Here is a 14,285-nt window from a genome sequence, read left to right on the forward strand (position 1 = left end):
TCAAGAGGAAGCTTTAGCTCAGGCCCAACTCCGATGCAGCTTATTCAAATACATGTAAAACGCAGAAACACTTTTCTGTGATAACCCCTGGATCGCTTTTAATGAAATCTGTTGTATTTGAGAGAGCAAGTTAAATTCTAGCATCTATTGGAAGTGGAATTTCGATGTAGAACCTGAATTTTGTTTAAAATATTTCAAAAAATTCGAAAGTTCGAAAAAAATATACGCACAACGTTTACAAACTAATAGCGTTGCATGAAAAACAGGTATAGCTGTTCTCTAAACGGCCTCTATTATAACAGTCAAAACGGACAAATTTGGTGTGTCAATTTGTAGCTTACGTGAATTGGTCCCATTGTGTACAAGGGCCCTTCAAAAGCCGTGTTTCCACAATACTAAATTTCTTTGAGATTCATGTGTAACATATCAATTTTGTTCACTGTATGTACTATTAGGTGCAATTCACAGAATTGTCATGCCAATTTTCATTGTTGAGCTACAGTTATAAACTAGATAGTTTTGTTTTCTGAAAATTTGTGATTTTGGCCAATTTTTGATAAAGAATTGACAACCCAAATTAAAAATCCAAAACCAGCAGTCACTAGAATTTCAGCTTTTCCTTTAAATGCAACAAACCTCGTCAAATTTGGTACAGTGGTTGCCAAGAAAAACAAATTCCCTTTTGTGTATTTAGGTCGGAGCACCCGAGCGAAAGCTTCCTCTTAAGGAGGAGGCCGAGCTGCAGCATGAGAACGAAATTTCTGGCTACGCCACTGAAAGGCACTGCAAAAGTTGTCAGTAGCACGAGGCTCGCTCGCAATCACGACACGGTCCTTCGTCTTCCTCTTCAGTCGGCCCATTCCTACGTTGTATGCGTCTGCTTCATTAGAGAATGAACATTTTGAAAGCGAAGTTCCCACAACATCGAGCCACACACCACATCAATGGCTAGACCTTATCAGCATCAATTTGTTAAAGCCACCGGCCAAATTTGCAGTTTGGTGCAGAGTGCAGAAAAAAGAATAACAGGAGGCAAAACTATGGGCCGGCACCAGCGCCACTACAATAATGTCACACTGTGTTGACTACTTTTGTGGTCCCTTGCAGCCGGAGCGGAGCACACGCGGCCACGGTCCCTGACGGTGCCCAGCGTCGTCTGCTACTGCTCACTCCTTGGGTATGTTGTCCACACATTGCCCATTTTGCCCAACAAAACGCCGCCGTGGGAAATCACAGCTCTCACTGATGGCAAGCCACTTCCTCTCAATATGGACTCTAATCAGCGAATGCGGTGCCTTTAGCATGCCTCTTGGCATGCTAAAGCTACGAGTTCACTCCCCTTGACTGAATGCATCATATACACGAATGCTGCACTTCCTGCAGACGGCACTAGTAACAGTTGTTATGTCACTGCATGGTACGACCAGACAAATGAAAATCAGAACCGACGCCATCATATATCAGCAGAAGCAATGCACAGTACCCGCGCAGAGCTAATGGCCATCCTAGATTATTTGGAGTGGGCCCTTGCAACTTCATCTGAAACTGACCCTGTTCACCATCACGTGTGCACAAGACTCCCAGGCTGCCTATCAGGCATGCGCTAATGTTCTTTACACAAATCCCGTACTGCATTAGGTCCGGCACCAGGCACGCCTTCTCCGCAAATGTGGTCACGATGTTACCATTCACTGGGTCCCTGCGCACTGCAGTACCCCCGGAAACAAGAAGGCTGATAGAGTGGCACATGCTCATCTTTCCACTGCACTAGCCAGAGCCTCCAATACTCCTTATCCTCTCCTCGCCACCACACCTGAGATGCCAGATCCAATGGCAGACAAGCATGCGACCGAACGACGACGTGCCACCTACCTCACAGCAGTGGGCAATTCACTCTCTATACTGTCGCTTCCCTCGAAGGTATTCACATGGTGAAAGTCAGTCTTGCTTCGGAGAATTCAGACAGGCACCTTCCTTACTCATCACTTGCTGAACCGTTCCCACAGGGGTGGCACACCACCACCCATAAGTGGGTTCTGTTCCATGTGCACATGTGCTGATCTCAACCACCTGTGCTGGGAATGCCCCCTCTACATCCCATTTAGGCTTCGTGCCCTGGCCACCGTAAACCAGGGATCCTGGCCTTCTTCTCGCCAGACTTGGGCCTCCCCGTATACCACGCCTCCGGGCTCTGGCGTGCACTGCTGTTGTTCCTCCAGGACCTGGCAGCACCACTGGTCGGCGATTGGCTCCACGACAGCCACAAGAGTCATGCAGCCCCCACTTAGCTGCCTCCAGGACATTCGTTAACAAAACGCAGGCAGCCTTCCCCTTTCCCTTTTGCAAGAATACCCCCTCCCTTTCCACCGCAACACCCTCGGTGCATTCTAATGTGGAATAAACGTGGTTTCATCTTTAACCCTACTGGTTGCTTGGCGCTAGGTTGTCGGATGCCACCAAAAATGTTTTACACTAGCGTGGTTTGTGCTCAGGAATAAAAAAACCTGTAGACCATTTTAGTACCAACATTTGTTTTAAGTTTCATATTTAGGATCACATGGTTTTTATGCACCAATGAGAGCAAGAAACTAGCTCACTTGAAAGAGCAGACAATCTGCAATCATAGCCAGGTGTGTATCGAAAACTGCGCTTTGTGCATTTCAAATTTTATGGCGATAGCAATTATATCGACCCTCTAGGCGCATTTCTGCCGTCCCCGTCACCGTGAGGTTTCACATAAAGTCGGGCGATAAACTCGTCAGTGCACGCCGCATGTGCGAGTGAAAGCCTGCGAGGATGAGCCTTTGAATGCGGCTTAATCTCGCATGTCCGAGCGAGGAAAGCAGGCCAGAAGCGCGCCCTCTCCTGTCGCGTGCAAGGCACAGGGGTGAGGCAAGGAGCAGGGCGTTCTTCTCTGGTGGCTGCTGCTTATGTCGCAGTCGTGTGGGTGCCGTATCTTGAAAGCGATCTGCAACGTGGCCAAAGTGCATGAACATGGGGGCCTCATCTTCAAAGCTATCTGTAATGTTTGCAGAGTGTGCATCGTGCCAGTAGCTTCGTATGCACTGTGCTTTCTGTTTCATTCATTTCTGTTTCATTCCTCACTGCAGCATTTTGACAGTGTTTCCATGCTCATCGAGTAAGATGTGTTCTCGTTTACCTGTGCGCACGTGATACTGTGCTTGATAATTTCGTGAAAACACATTGGCGGGCTAGTTGGTTTGAATCCATGATAGAATGTGTAAGCGTGACTGAACAAGGACGTAGAAAGAAACAGACACACAGAGACAGCGCTGTCTCTGCATGTCTGTTTCTTTCTATGTCCCCGTTGAGTCACACTTACATACTATATTATTGTTAATTTTGATAGTAAGGGAATGTTTATAAGTTTATACGGCCGATAAAACCATGATCTTTACTTCGTATAGCTATCTGCTAGTTTGCCATTGCAATCGGTGCTTCGCCTTTCAGGCAAAACTGTGACTTTTTAGATGTAACGAAAGAGAAGAATTTGTTTATTTTATTAACATGCGCCATAAAACATGCGATCATAGCATGCAATACACAGCAACAATACGGGGGAAATAAAATTTAGTCATATTCCTGCAGCACATTTGGGCAGACATGGACAGACAGACCAGCAGAGCAGCGTCTGCCGCTCGCTTCGAGCAGTCAGAATCATCACTTTGTAAGTTCTGTGGTTCCTATACTGTTTCTCTATGATGCAAGTGTTCACTATGTAAGCGTTCGCTAATAAGCGACAATGAGGAGCCGATGCTTCGTCCTAAAGTGTAACAGCGGATATAAGTCCTGCGAGGAGAACGTTAGCACTTTGAAAGCTCCAAATGATGCTCAACGCCTGCAAGAATGGGCAAGAGCTATTGGAAGACAGGATCGGGAACTGACAACAAGCGACTAAGTCTGCGAAAAGCATTTCTATAGCGGAATGGTCAGCAGGCATAAATACTTTGCTGAGCTTGCTGGCACAGTCATATTTGACCAGCAGAAAAGGTTCTTGTTGCTTCCCGAGGCTCCTGGCACCTTGCCATATTGTGGAAGTTTCACCTGGCTGGTGCCCAGCAAGAAAACCAAGAGTGGGCCAGAATATCCCTAATATCATTGGTGAAAGCATCGCCAAATGAGCAAAGGTAGACAGTACTCATTACAAGTACTGTTACATGCTAGTGTACTCAAGCTATAGCTACTTAATGCAAGGGCAACACCCTGGCATCAAGGAGAGCAGATGACAAGAGAATGCACCGCGCTTCCCACATCGCACGGACCTGCTGCATTGCTTTTACGAACTGTCACATGGCCAAACATCAGGTGTCCGGCATGGTGCAGTTTGATCCCTGTTCGGTAGGCAGCGCTGTCACAGCGTCCACTGCCATGCTTCTGCGCAACATTATGAGGACGTGGGAAGGAGACAAGTTGCGCCTCCTAAATGATTCTTTCTCTGTAGTGCAGAGTAACCATCTTTGCAGCCATCGCATGGAATTCAGAAAGCTGAGAAATCGCTTCCACAACGTGACAAGCTCACTGGTGGCAACTTATTCCGTGGCCGTAAAGTTCACAACATTGCATGGGCACCATTCCAAAAATTTAGGCAACGCACCGTGTGGCATCTGAAACGTCAGTCGCCGTTAAACATTGGTCCTATGGAGCAAGTGGCGATGCCACAGGGAAGCAGAATAATTAAGATAAAACAAATCAGGCGTCCGAAAAAGTGGTTGGCAATTGTAGTTACTAATTTCATAACAATCCCATGAATTTCACTTTAGCAGGGTGTTGTATGTCACCCCAACAAAATAGCTGATGCAACTCGTGTACCGCCATGGCTGAGGTACTTTCAGTGTAGATATTTGGGTTTGTTGGTATAACATTTTGCAGTTTTTTCCTATAGCACAAATGGTACAAGGACGTAAAAGGGAAAACAGATGCACACAGGCGCACTTTGTTACAGGCCAAATATTTGCAAAGGTTATTCACAGAGGCCATCCATACCTATGAAGCTCCCTTCACCTCAATGCAATCGATTTAATTAACATTACAGGGCCCCTCACCAGACCACATAGGAAATTTTGGTTATATGCTGGGAGTTGTTACGTGCCTTCTAAGTAGCGTTCATCCGCAAGAATTTTTCAAATTGGTTCATTAATAGCCGAAATAGAAATATTTTCAGTGTTGCAAATCCATGATTTCAGGAGGCGAGCATCACCGCCAACATAACACTCTCTCCACTTGCCCCCACCTAGCCTCCACAAGTGAAATTCCTTCCTTGCATTCTCCCATACCGGAGCTGGAGGATTGCGTAGCGCATACATCACGTCACAGGCTCTGCCTTTTTTTTTTCTCTCACTTTCTTGCTGCGCAGAGCACTTCCGCTGACGGTCTCTCGCGCAAGCTCTTGCGTCTTGTTTTGCTCAGCGCGTGATTTTGCATGCTGTGCACAAGAACACCTGACTAGCTATATAAGTCAGTGCTAGACAAACACTGATACAGATGCAAGTGGATCACAAAGCATGATCGCGCGTTGCAATAGGGTAGAAAATGACAGTTTCGCTTTCCGCACACTACTGCACGATATGGGAACAAGCAGAAGAAACTAAAGTACAGCTCTCTTACTACAGTACAAAGTAAAACAAAGACATGCAGGCATTCGGCTTGTAGGTTTTATTATTTCTCTTGACTTTATATTTGTCTATTGAAGCAACAGATCAAACTAATAACTGCTGTTGCCTTGAATAATTCTCAAAGTCACGTGCCACTATCAGCGATATCGCAGCCCTGCCATGTATGTAAGTGTACTAGTGCGATATGCATCAACTCTCCGGCTGGGAGCGCAGAGCCCACAAGGAGAAGAGCAAACGGCGTTTAAAATTTAAGCTCTTTCCGTGACGCGCAGAGATGTAATACTTAGCAGACACGATCGTCAGTGCACAGTGCATGCACTGTGCTTGTCAGCTCAAAATGATCAGACCTGGTGAGGGGCCATCACACTCATACGCAATCTGATAAATGGCAAAATTATATGAGTAGCTTTTCATTAATTTTCATATTAGATATACAAAAAAAGAGGAAAAATCAAGTCACCAAAATTTCAGTTGTATTAAGCTGAGAAATCCTCCTAGAGCAAGATGCTGAGAGGAAATTTAAAAACTTACTCGCTTGCCACAGGAACCACCTCTGCACCAGCTTGAGCCATCTCTGCATTTTAAATGAGATCCACATCATGCTCTCACATGACACACCCAACCAGCTCAAAAGGACTGCACTGTACAGTACGTATTCAACGCATTGAAGGTTAAAGAGACCCTGAAACACTTCTCTGAGTAATCATAGAATGACAGCACTATTAAATTGCAAATCTCCTGCTGCAAACCTTTTTTAACGTTCTCAAGCACAAGCAAAGTTCAACATAATTACTAGACCGATAAATAGCTTTCTTTCTACTTTCATTTCCACTGCTGCACTGGAAGCCACACAGGAGAGACAGCAAGGGGGCGCAAAGGAGCAATGTCCTGCTGGCTCAGCCCAAAGGTTGAACGGCGATGAGACAGCTTGTGGCAGCACCCCGTGGAGGCTGCTGTATCTACACTACTATATGCTTTCCATCTCAGTGGCCTCTCGCAGCAGACACAGCAACTGTCCTGTGTAGACCAGCAATACAAAAATGAAATGGTTTTCCCTTCTTTTTGAGATTGCAGACATATATATTTCTCATTTATTTAAACAAGCAATAATAGTATTACTGATAATGTTCTTGCGATCACGAAATCAGCCAATAGCTGTTGTGGGCTCCGCCGCTAGCGATGCTGCTGCATGAAAACATTGCCAAGGAGAGGGCAAGAAATCTTTCACTGGTTTTGACACGAGTTTGTAAAATCCCTGCAGCATGCAATGCAATGATATTTGGCTCACATGTTCACAGGAGCCTCATTAACAGATCGGCAATGTTTTCTTGCTATGTCCAAAAAGTGTTCCACCGCCTTTTTAGTTCTGTCAATTTCTTCAGCAGAACGGATTGTTTTAACATTTCTCTACACTTTTTGCCGAGCATAAGATAATTCATAAAATCACACAACTAAGCAAAATACACCAGACAGGAAATCAGAACTAGGCAGCCCAGTCTGCTCGTGACATCAATGGTGATGTTGGAACAGGCATGCAATGAAAACAGGAGCACTATAGTCAGTGACAAGTCAAGAATGCAGGAGGAGCTCCTCCCAAATGACGTGTCCCGTCATTTATCCCTCCACACTTCCCTGACAAGTTCCACCAGCTGGAGGAGCCCTAGCTTTATGCAACAATGCGCAAACAGGTCCCACTATGGGGCCACACAAACGGGTTGACTACTTCCACACGTCCCTCCTCCTATGTGCGTTGCGTGCATGCCAAATGGTACCAGAAAACACTGAATCGACCGACAGTTTGCTTCGCAGACCTATCGCTCACAGGAACAGGGCGATTCATGTGTCTAAGGAAAGCGAAGGAGGGCACATGGGTACAAAGGATAAGAAAAGATAGGGAAATATAGACGCAGCATCCTTAACCTGTCATTGAATATCTACTAGCACCAATCTTAAGACAACAGGTTAAACAACAATAGGTACAACTGCACAACTCTCCTCTGGAAAGAAGTACTGGGGCGCTCTGAACAATGACATCCGATCGCGTCCCTGCTCTATAAAGGCAATGCTTGAACCTTAACACTAGTAGATAAATTTAACACAATCACTCAAAGGAATATGGGTGCTGCTGTTTAAAGAGGCCCTGAACCACTTTCATAACGTCGAGAAATGCATTTGAAGTTAAATTAGACTATTTCAGGAATTCTTTGCCGCAAAATGTTTTTCAATGTATTCTGCACAAGCACAAGCAGAGTTATTGGCTATTAAACACGACATTCATGGTGCTTCCACTTCTTCTTCAATGATTTTTCCCTGCAAAGGCTACGGCAGAGCGGGGTGTACCCACAACGCACCTCCAACTTAACGTCACCGTGGCGTGCAGTTCAAATTTGATTTTGGATGTTCACATAGACAGCACTATTTCCAATGTTGTCACCTAAGATGCACCAAATGTGCCATTCGTGGTTGTCATCAGCGAGCCGCAGTGCGGTCAGCCAGTGGACTCGTTGCGGCACCCTGCGGAGGCCGTGGTATCTATGCTACCTAGCAGACCGCAAGCTACATGCAACTGCAGCACTTGCTTTGTGCACGACAGGGCTAGAGTGCACACTCGTGTTCACACTCACACGCTCCTGTTTGGCTGTGCTACATGGTGCGGACTGGCTTTGTCGTGCACCAGTTTGACCAACGGATACAGTAAAAGCTTGTTAATTTACAACTCATTAATTCGAAATTTCGCATCATTCGAAGTAGCCGCCGCGGTCCGTCCAACAATGTGTAGAAAGCAATATGTAACACGTCCCACTAATTCCCACTGAATTCTGCAATGCCACCGATAATTCGAACTCCGCGCCATCATGGACGGGGAGAGTGCTGGTGCCTGGGAGCACGTTGGAAACATTGGCGTCAGTGCGCAGCTTTGCTCTTTCCGTCTGCGGCCCTTTGCTTAGGCCTGACTGGAGAGAGACGTGTTTGCACCTGGCCAGGCATGGCCAATGCCTCTGGTGCAGGTCGGTTCTCTCCTTCTCTCAAGACCTTCAAGCCAAAAACGCACATGCCACACAATAATTTTTTTGTTTGTTAAAACACGTTGACGGACTAGTTGGTTTGAATCCATGATAGAGCATGTAAGCGTGACTGAACGAGGATGTAGAAAGAAACAGACACCCAGAGACAGCGCTGTCTCTGTGTATCTGTTTTTTTCTACATCCTTGTTCAGTTGCGCTTACACACTATCACGCTTCTTTTTTTTCTTTTTTCATGTTACATCTTGCAGGCTATGCTCTTCCTCTGTGTTCTGCTGCAAAGTGGCACCAAGTAATGTCTAAAACAAGGCGGCCATGACGTTGATTGGTGTTCGCAGTAATAAAAAGCCCAGCCTTTGAGATTCGTGGCTATTGCTCAAGGGAAAGCATTGCTGGGATATGTGTTTGGACGCCACCTGTACGTATAATGGAACTAAGCAGCATGCAGCCAGATCAGCTATGAAAGTACTACGGAGACCAACGTCGCAGCAGGTTTTGATGAGTTTCGCGAGTACATTTTAGAACGCAGCTCTTGTTCCTGCGGCGAGCACCAACAGTGCAAAGGCACATGTATAGTCCGCCGCCGCCGCTGCTGCTGCTGTCTGGCATTTGTTGGGGGCGCGGTTCAGAGTGTGTGTATAATTCACAGGAGCGAGTCAGAGAGGAAAGGCGACACGAGAAACTCGTTTGGATCCCACCCCGTCGAATGTGCACAATGCACTCTGGCGCTTCCTGGGCATCGCCACATTAGCCTCATGACAGCTGTAATTATCCGTGACCCCCCTCAATTCTTTGCAGAAGCTGCAGCGCTTCCCCTTCCCTCTGGACGTGCGAGTCCAGAGGGAACGTAGATATAACTGTCAAGAGGAGGAAGAAGAAGAGGTAGTTACATACAAGAGGGGAAGGTGACGCGAGTCGAGTTTAATGGCACATAAGCAACTAAGTCTATCATGTGCCAAATACTAGGCATAATTCTTTAAAAGAGTTGGGTCATCACCTCAGTGAGCCCAGAGGGTCCCAACAAAGTAACTAAAGACCTCAGCCTTCGTCTGAGATGAGAAGGTAGATGAGGTGTTCTGTAATATTGACACGTGTACTTATCTTTATCGGGCAACTACGTTTCGCCGCTTAACAACTGTAATCCCACAGCGAGGGACGCGCCTGCATGTATCCGACGTTTCTGGAAAGTTATCGACGCTTCTATCCGCGTGTCTGTTGTCGCCGAACCTTGTGTTATCAGATTTCATCGCGTGACACAAATGGTGTAGAACTTTGTGGAAGACACGCGGGTCCCATCAGTTAATCTGGAACATTCGACGACTGATCTATAAAAGCCGACGCGCTTGACCCGCTGATCAGTTTTTCCGACGATCGCCGACCGTGTTCGCTGCTATCGTTGTGCTATAAGTGTAGCCTGTTTTTGTGGGCACAGGTTCGCCCAATAAAAGCTAGTTTTGTATTCCACCGTATTGCTTCTTTCTTCACCGTCACTACCATGTGACAATATGTAGCAAAGCATACAGTGAGGCTTTATAAAGTTTTCTGAGAATACCTGCTTTGCTTAAAATGATAAAAACACATGGCATATCAACAAGCGCATCTTCGCCTAAAATCAAAGCTGAGTGAAAAGGAATATGTTCACTACAAAATGGAGTAAACAACTTCCTCAGTGCTTGAAGTTTTCTGCATGAATATAAGATGTGGTTTACTGTTAGTCTGTCTCCACATTTCAAATTGGGGTTTGTCCTGCTTTGTTAAAATTGTAGAGGGCGATACGTGCCATGCGTTCTATATATGTGGTTGTGGAATAAAGGTGTGAGCATTCGTTCGGCCAAGGGGCTCCGAGTCACTTGGGTAGACGCAGCTAGCGTCTGTCAGCACCCCACATCGTACAAAAATAAAGTAGTGTGTGAGGTGTGTGTTGTAGTGAAGCTTGTGCTTTGAGGAACTGTGTTAAGAGTCGAAACCTCAGCAGTCATGGAGGCTTTACGGAATCAGGGTGTAGACGAGCCGTATGTAAAAATACTGAAAGATATCTAAGCGGCTCCGTAGCCACTGTATTCCTCCATAAAGAAAGCAACAAAATCCCAATAAACAAGGGCGTCGGGCAGAGAGATACAATCTCTCCAATGCTATTCACAGCGTGTTTACAGGAGGTATTGAGAGACGTGGATTGGGAAGAATTACGGATAAGAGTTAATGAAGAATACCTTAGTAACTTGCGATTCGCTGATGATATTGCCTGGCTTAGTAACTCAGGGGACCAATTGCAATGCATGTGCACTGACCTGGACAGGCAAAGCAGAAGGGTGGGTCTAAAAATTAATCTGCAGAAAACTAATGTTTAACAGTCTCGGAAGATAACAGGAGTTTATTATAGGTAGCAAGGCACTGGAAGTGGTAAGGGAATACATCTACTTAGGGCAGGTGTTAACCGCGCATCCGGATCATGAGACTGAAATAATCAGAAGAATAAAAATGGGCAGGGGTGCATTTGGCAGGCATTCTCAGATCATGAACGGCAGGTTTCCATTATCCTTCTAAAGAAAAGTGTATAACAGCTGTGTCTTACCAGTACTCACCTACGGGGCAGAAACCTGGAGGCTTACGAAAAGGGTGCTACGTTAAGTTGAGGACGACGCAACAAGCTATGGAAAGAAGAATGATAGGTGTAACGTTAAGGAGAGGGGGATAAGAAGAGACCAGATTGGGTGAGGGAACTAACACGAGTTAATGACATCTTAGTTGAAATCAAGAAAAAGAAATTGGCATGGGCAGGGCATGTAATGAGGAGGGAAGATGACCTATGGTCATTAAGGGTTACGGACTGGATTCCAAGAGAAGGGAAGCGTAGCAGGGGGCGGCAGAAAGTTAGGTGGGCGGATGAAACTAAGAAGTTTGCAGGGACAACATGGCCACAATTAGCACATGACCGGGGTAGCTGGAGAAGTATGGGAGAGGCCTTTGCCCTGCAGTGGGTGTAGCCAGGCGGATGATGATGATGGTGAGGTGTGTGTGTCCTGTGAAGACAGCATAAAATCACTTCTTTGAAACTTTCCTGGTGTGTGCAAGATTTCCATTCACCTAGCACGGGCTTTAACGAGTGTAGTTTACTTTTTTTATCTTACTGTTCCATGCAGACTGCCATTTTTCCTTTAGTTTATGATGTATTAACTTCATGCAGTCGTTAGGAGGTATATTTATTTTTTTTATATGTTTATGCCGGGCTTGTGCCGCGCATACATCTGCTCCCTCATCTATTTATTTATTTATTTATTTATTTATTTATTTATTTATTTATTGTCATATTCTCAAGGCCCGGAGGCATTACAGAGAGGAGTGGTGATTATTACAAACATATTCGTTAACAATATTCTTGAAGTTTGTGGCGTCAGAAATGGCAGTGATGGAGGCAGGGGGCGGTTCCAGTCATTCGTTGTTCTTGGTATAAAGGAATCAAAATAAACGTTGGTGCGACAAGTTGGAACTTCAACCTTAAAACGATGATCCGTGCGTGACGATATGTATGATGGCGGGGAGATTAGTTCATCCTTAAGTGTTTCGTTAGAGTAATAAATCTTGTGAAAAAGGCATAGGCAAAAGTATTTACGACGTAACTCTAGGTTAGGCAAGTCAAGGGTTAGTTTCATTGATGAGACACTTGCATGACGAGAATAATTCGAAAGAATAAAACGAGCAGCTCGGTTTTAAATGGATTCGATGGTGTTTTTTAGCTTTAGAGTAGAAGGGTCGAAAATGGAGCATGCATATTCAAGTTTAGGCCTCACTAAGGACTTGTACAGAAATAACTTGACAGCTGCAGTTGCCGATGAAAAATTACGCCCTAAAAACCCAAGCATGCGATTAGTGTTACCGTAAATGTAATCTATATGAATGTTCCATGTAAGATTGTGCGTAATGTAGATACCAAGATATTTATATGATGATACATTTTCTACAGGTATGTTGTTAATATTGTACGTAGGAAGGGTGGTATTTCTTACAACACGGGACACACGCATCGCCTTACATTTATTAGAATTGAGCTTCATTTGGGATCTAGCACACCATGCTGTTACTATGCCAATGTCTGATTGAAGAGTATCGCAGTCGCCAGAGTTAGAAATGACACGATAGAGAACACAGTCATCGGCGAATAACTTAATTGATGATTTCATTTGGTCTGGGAGGTCATTAATATAAATTAAAAATAATAATGGTCCTAGAACCAAGCCTTGCGGTACACCGGAGGTTACTCGACCAGTGGAAGAGAAGTATTCATTAGCATAAACAAATTGGGAACAGTTAGACAAAAAACACTTGATCCAAGCAAGCACGTTAGGGTCAATGTTGAGGTTACTTGATTTAGTTAGAAGTAATTCGTGTGAAACAGTATCGAATGCTTTGGCGAAGTCTAAAAAAATGCAGTCAATAATAATGTTAGCATCCATCGCCTGGAATAAATCATTAGTGAATGACAAAAGCTGTGTTTCACAGGAATAGTGTTTTCTAAATCCATGTTGGTAGGGGGTGAAAAATAAGTTTGACTCGAGAAATGAAACCAGGTGTGAGTAAATTATGTGCTCCATTAATTTGCAGGGAACGCTGGTTAGGGATATAGGTCTGTAATTAAGTGGGGAGTATCGACTGCCAGACTTGTGTACGGGAATCACCATCCCTGCCTTCCAATCATTCGGAAGGATGGTGGTTTGAAGTGACTGAGCAAAGATTTCGCTCAGAATTATAGATGAATAAGTAATAGTTCCCTTAAGAAATTTCGTGTTGATACCATCTACTCCACTGCATGCAGAAACTTTTGAGCTCTGTATCAACTTTACAACGCCATCAAGGTCAATGGTAATAGGAAGCATTGGAAAATAATGCACATCAGAAAAAACCGCGCTTGCGCACAGCACAGAATCCGAAAATACAGAGATGAACGCGCCATTCAATACTTCACAACAGACACTCCCATCGACAGGTTCATTGTTAAGATCACACAGTTCAATGGCACTAGATTTTTTACCGTTGACCACACTCCAAAATTTCTGTGGGTTGTCTTTCAAAAAAGAAGGCAACATGTGCTCATAAAATGTTGTTTCGGACTCTGCTACAGCATTCTTGTAGTCGCTCAGTGCTATTGTGTAAGCATTCCAACGATCATGATTACCAGTTAATTTTGCTCGTCAGAAAAGCCTTTTCTTTTTGTTCAGTAAACGTTTAAGATGCGAGTTGAACCAGGGTGCGCGAGAATTAGAATACGTTTTTGCGGGATGTACCGGTTAATTAAGGAGTTGGCTTTTTCTTTGAATATTGACCAGCTTTCTTCAACCGATCGAGTGTGGAAACTTGGAATGTAGTCAGTCATGAAAGTTTCTAGTTCGTTATTAATTGCGGCAAAATCAGCATTTTTGTAATCACGCATAACTTTCGACGAGGTAACAGATGGGATGGTTAATTGCAAATTACACTGGATTATACAATGGTCGCTAATACCCGGTAGGTAAGTTAGGGGCGAAACAAATTCCGGGGATGTAGTAAGGATTAAATCTAGGATATTAGCCGAGTGTGCAGAACATCGAGTAGGCTTCAGAACAAGCTGGTGCAGGTTAAAATCGAGGCAAAGGCT

The 14,285-nt window shown here is 44.8% G+C and overlaps 1 protein-coding gene across 4 annotated transcripts in view; it reads right to left on the minus strand.

The window, feature by feature from the left end:
* Dp (transcription factor Dp) overlaps positions 1-14,285 on the minus strand; it is a 71,037-nt gene that overhangs the window by 12,745 nt on the left and 44,007 nt on the right. For all 4 annotated transcript variants that reach the window (XM_075679584.1, XM_075679581.1, XM_075679583.1 and 1 more), the window contains exon 6: positions 6,165-6,207. In XM_075679584.1, the coding sequence (XP_075535699.1) occupies positions 6,165-6,207 (43 nt within the window). The remainder of the gene's footprint in view (positions 1-6,164; positions 6,208-14,285) is intronic.

The sequence above is a fragment of the Dermacentor variabilis genome, chromosome 2 (genome assembly GCF_050947875.1).
Source record: "Dermacentor variabilis isolate Ectoservices chromosome 2, ASM5094787v1, whole genome shotgun sequence".
Classification (NCBI taxonomy): Eukaryota; Metazoa; Arthropoda; class Arachnida; order Ixodida; family Ixodidae; genus Dermacentor; species Dermacentor variabilis.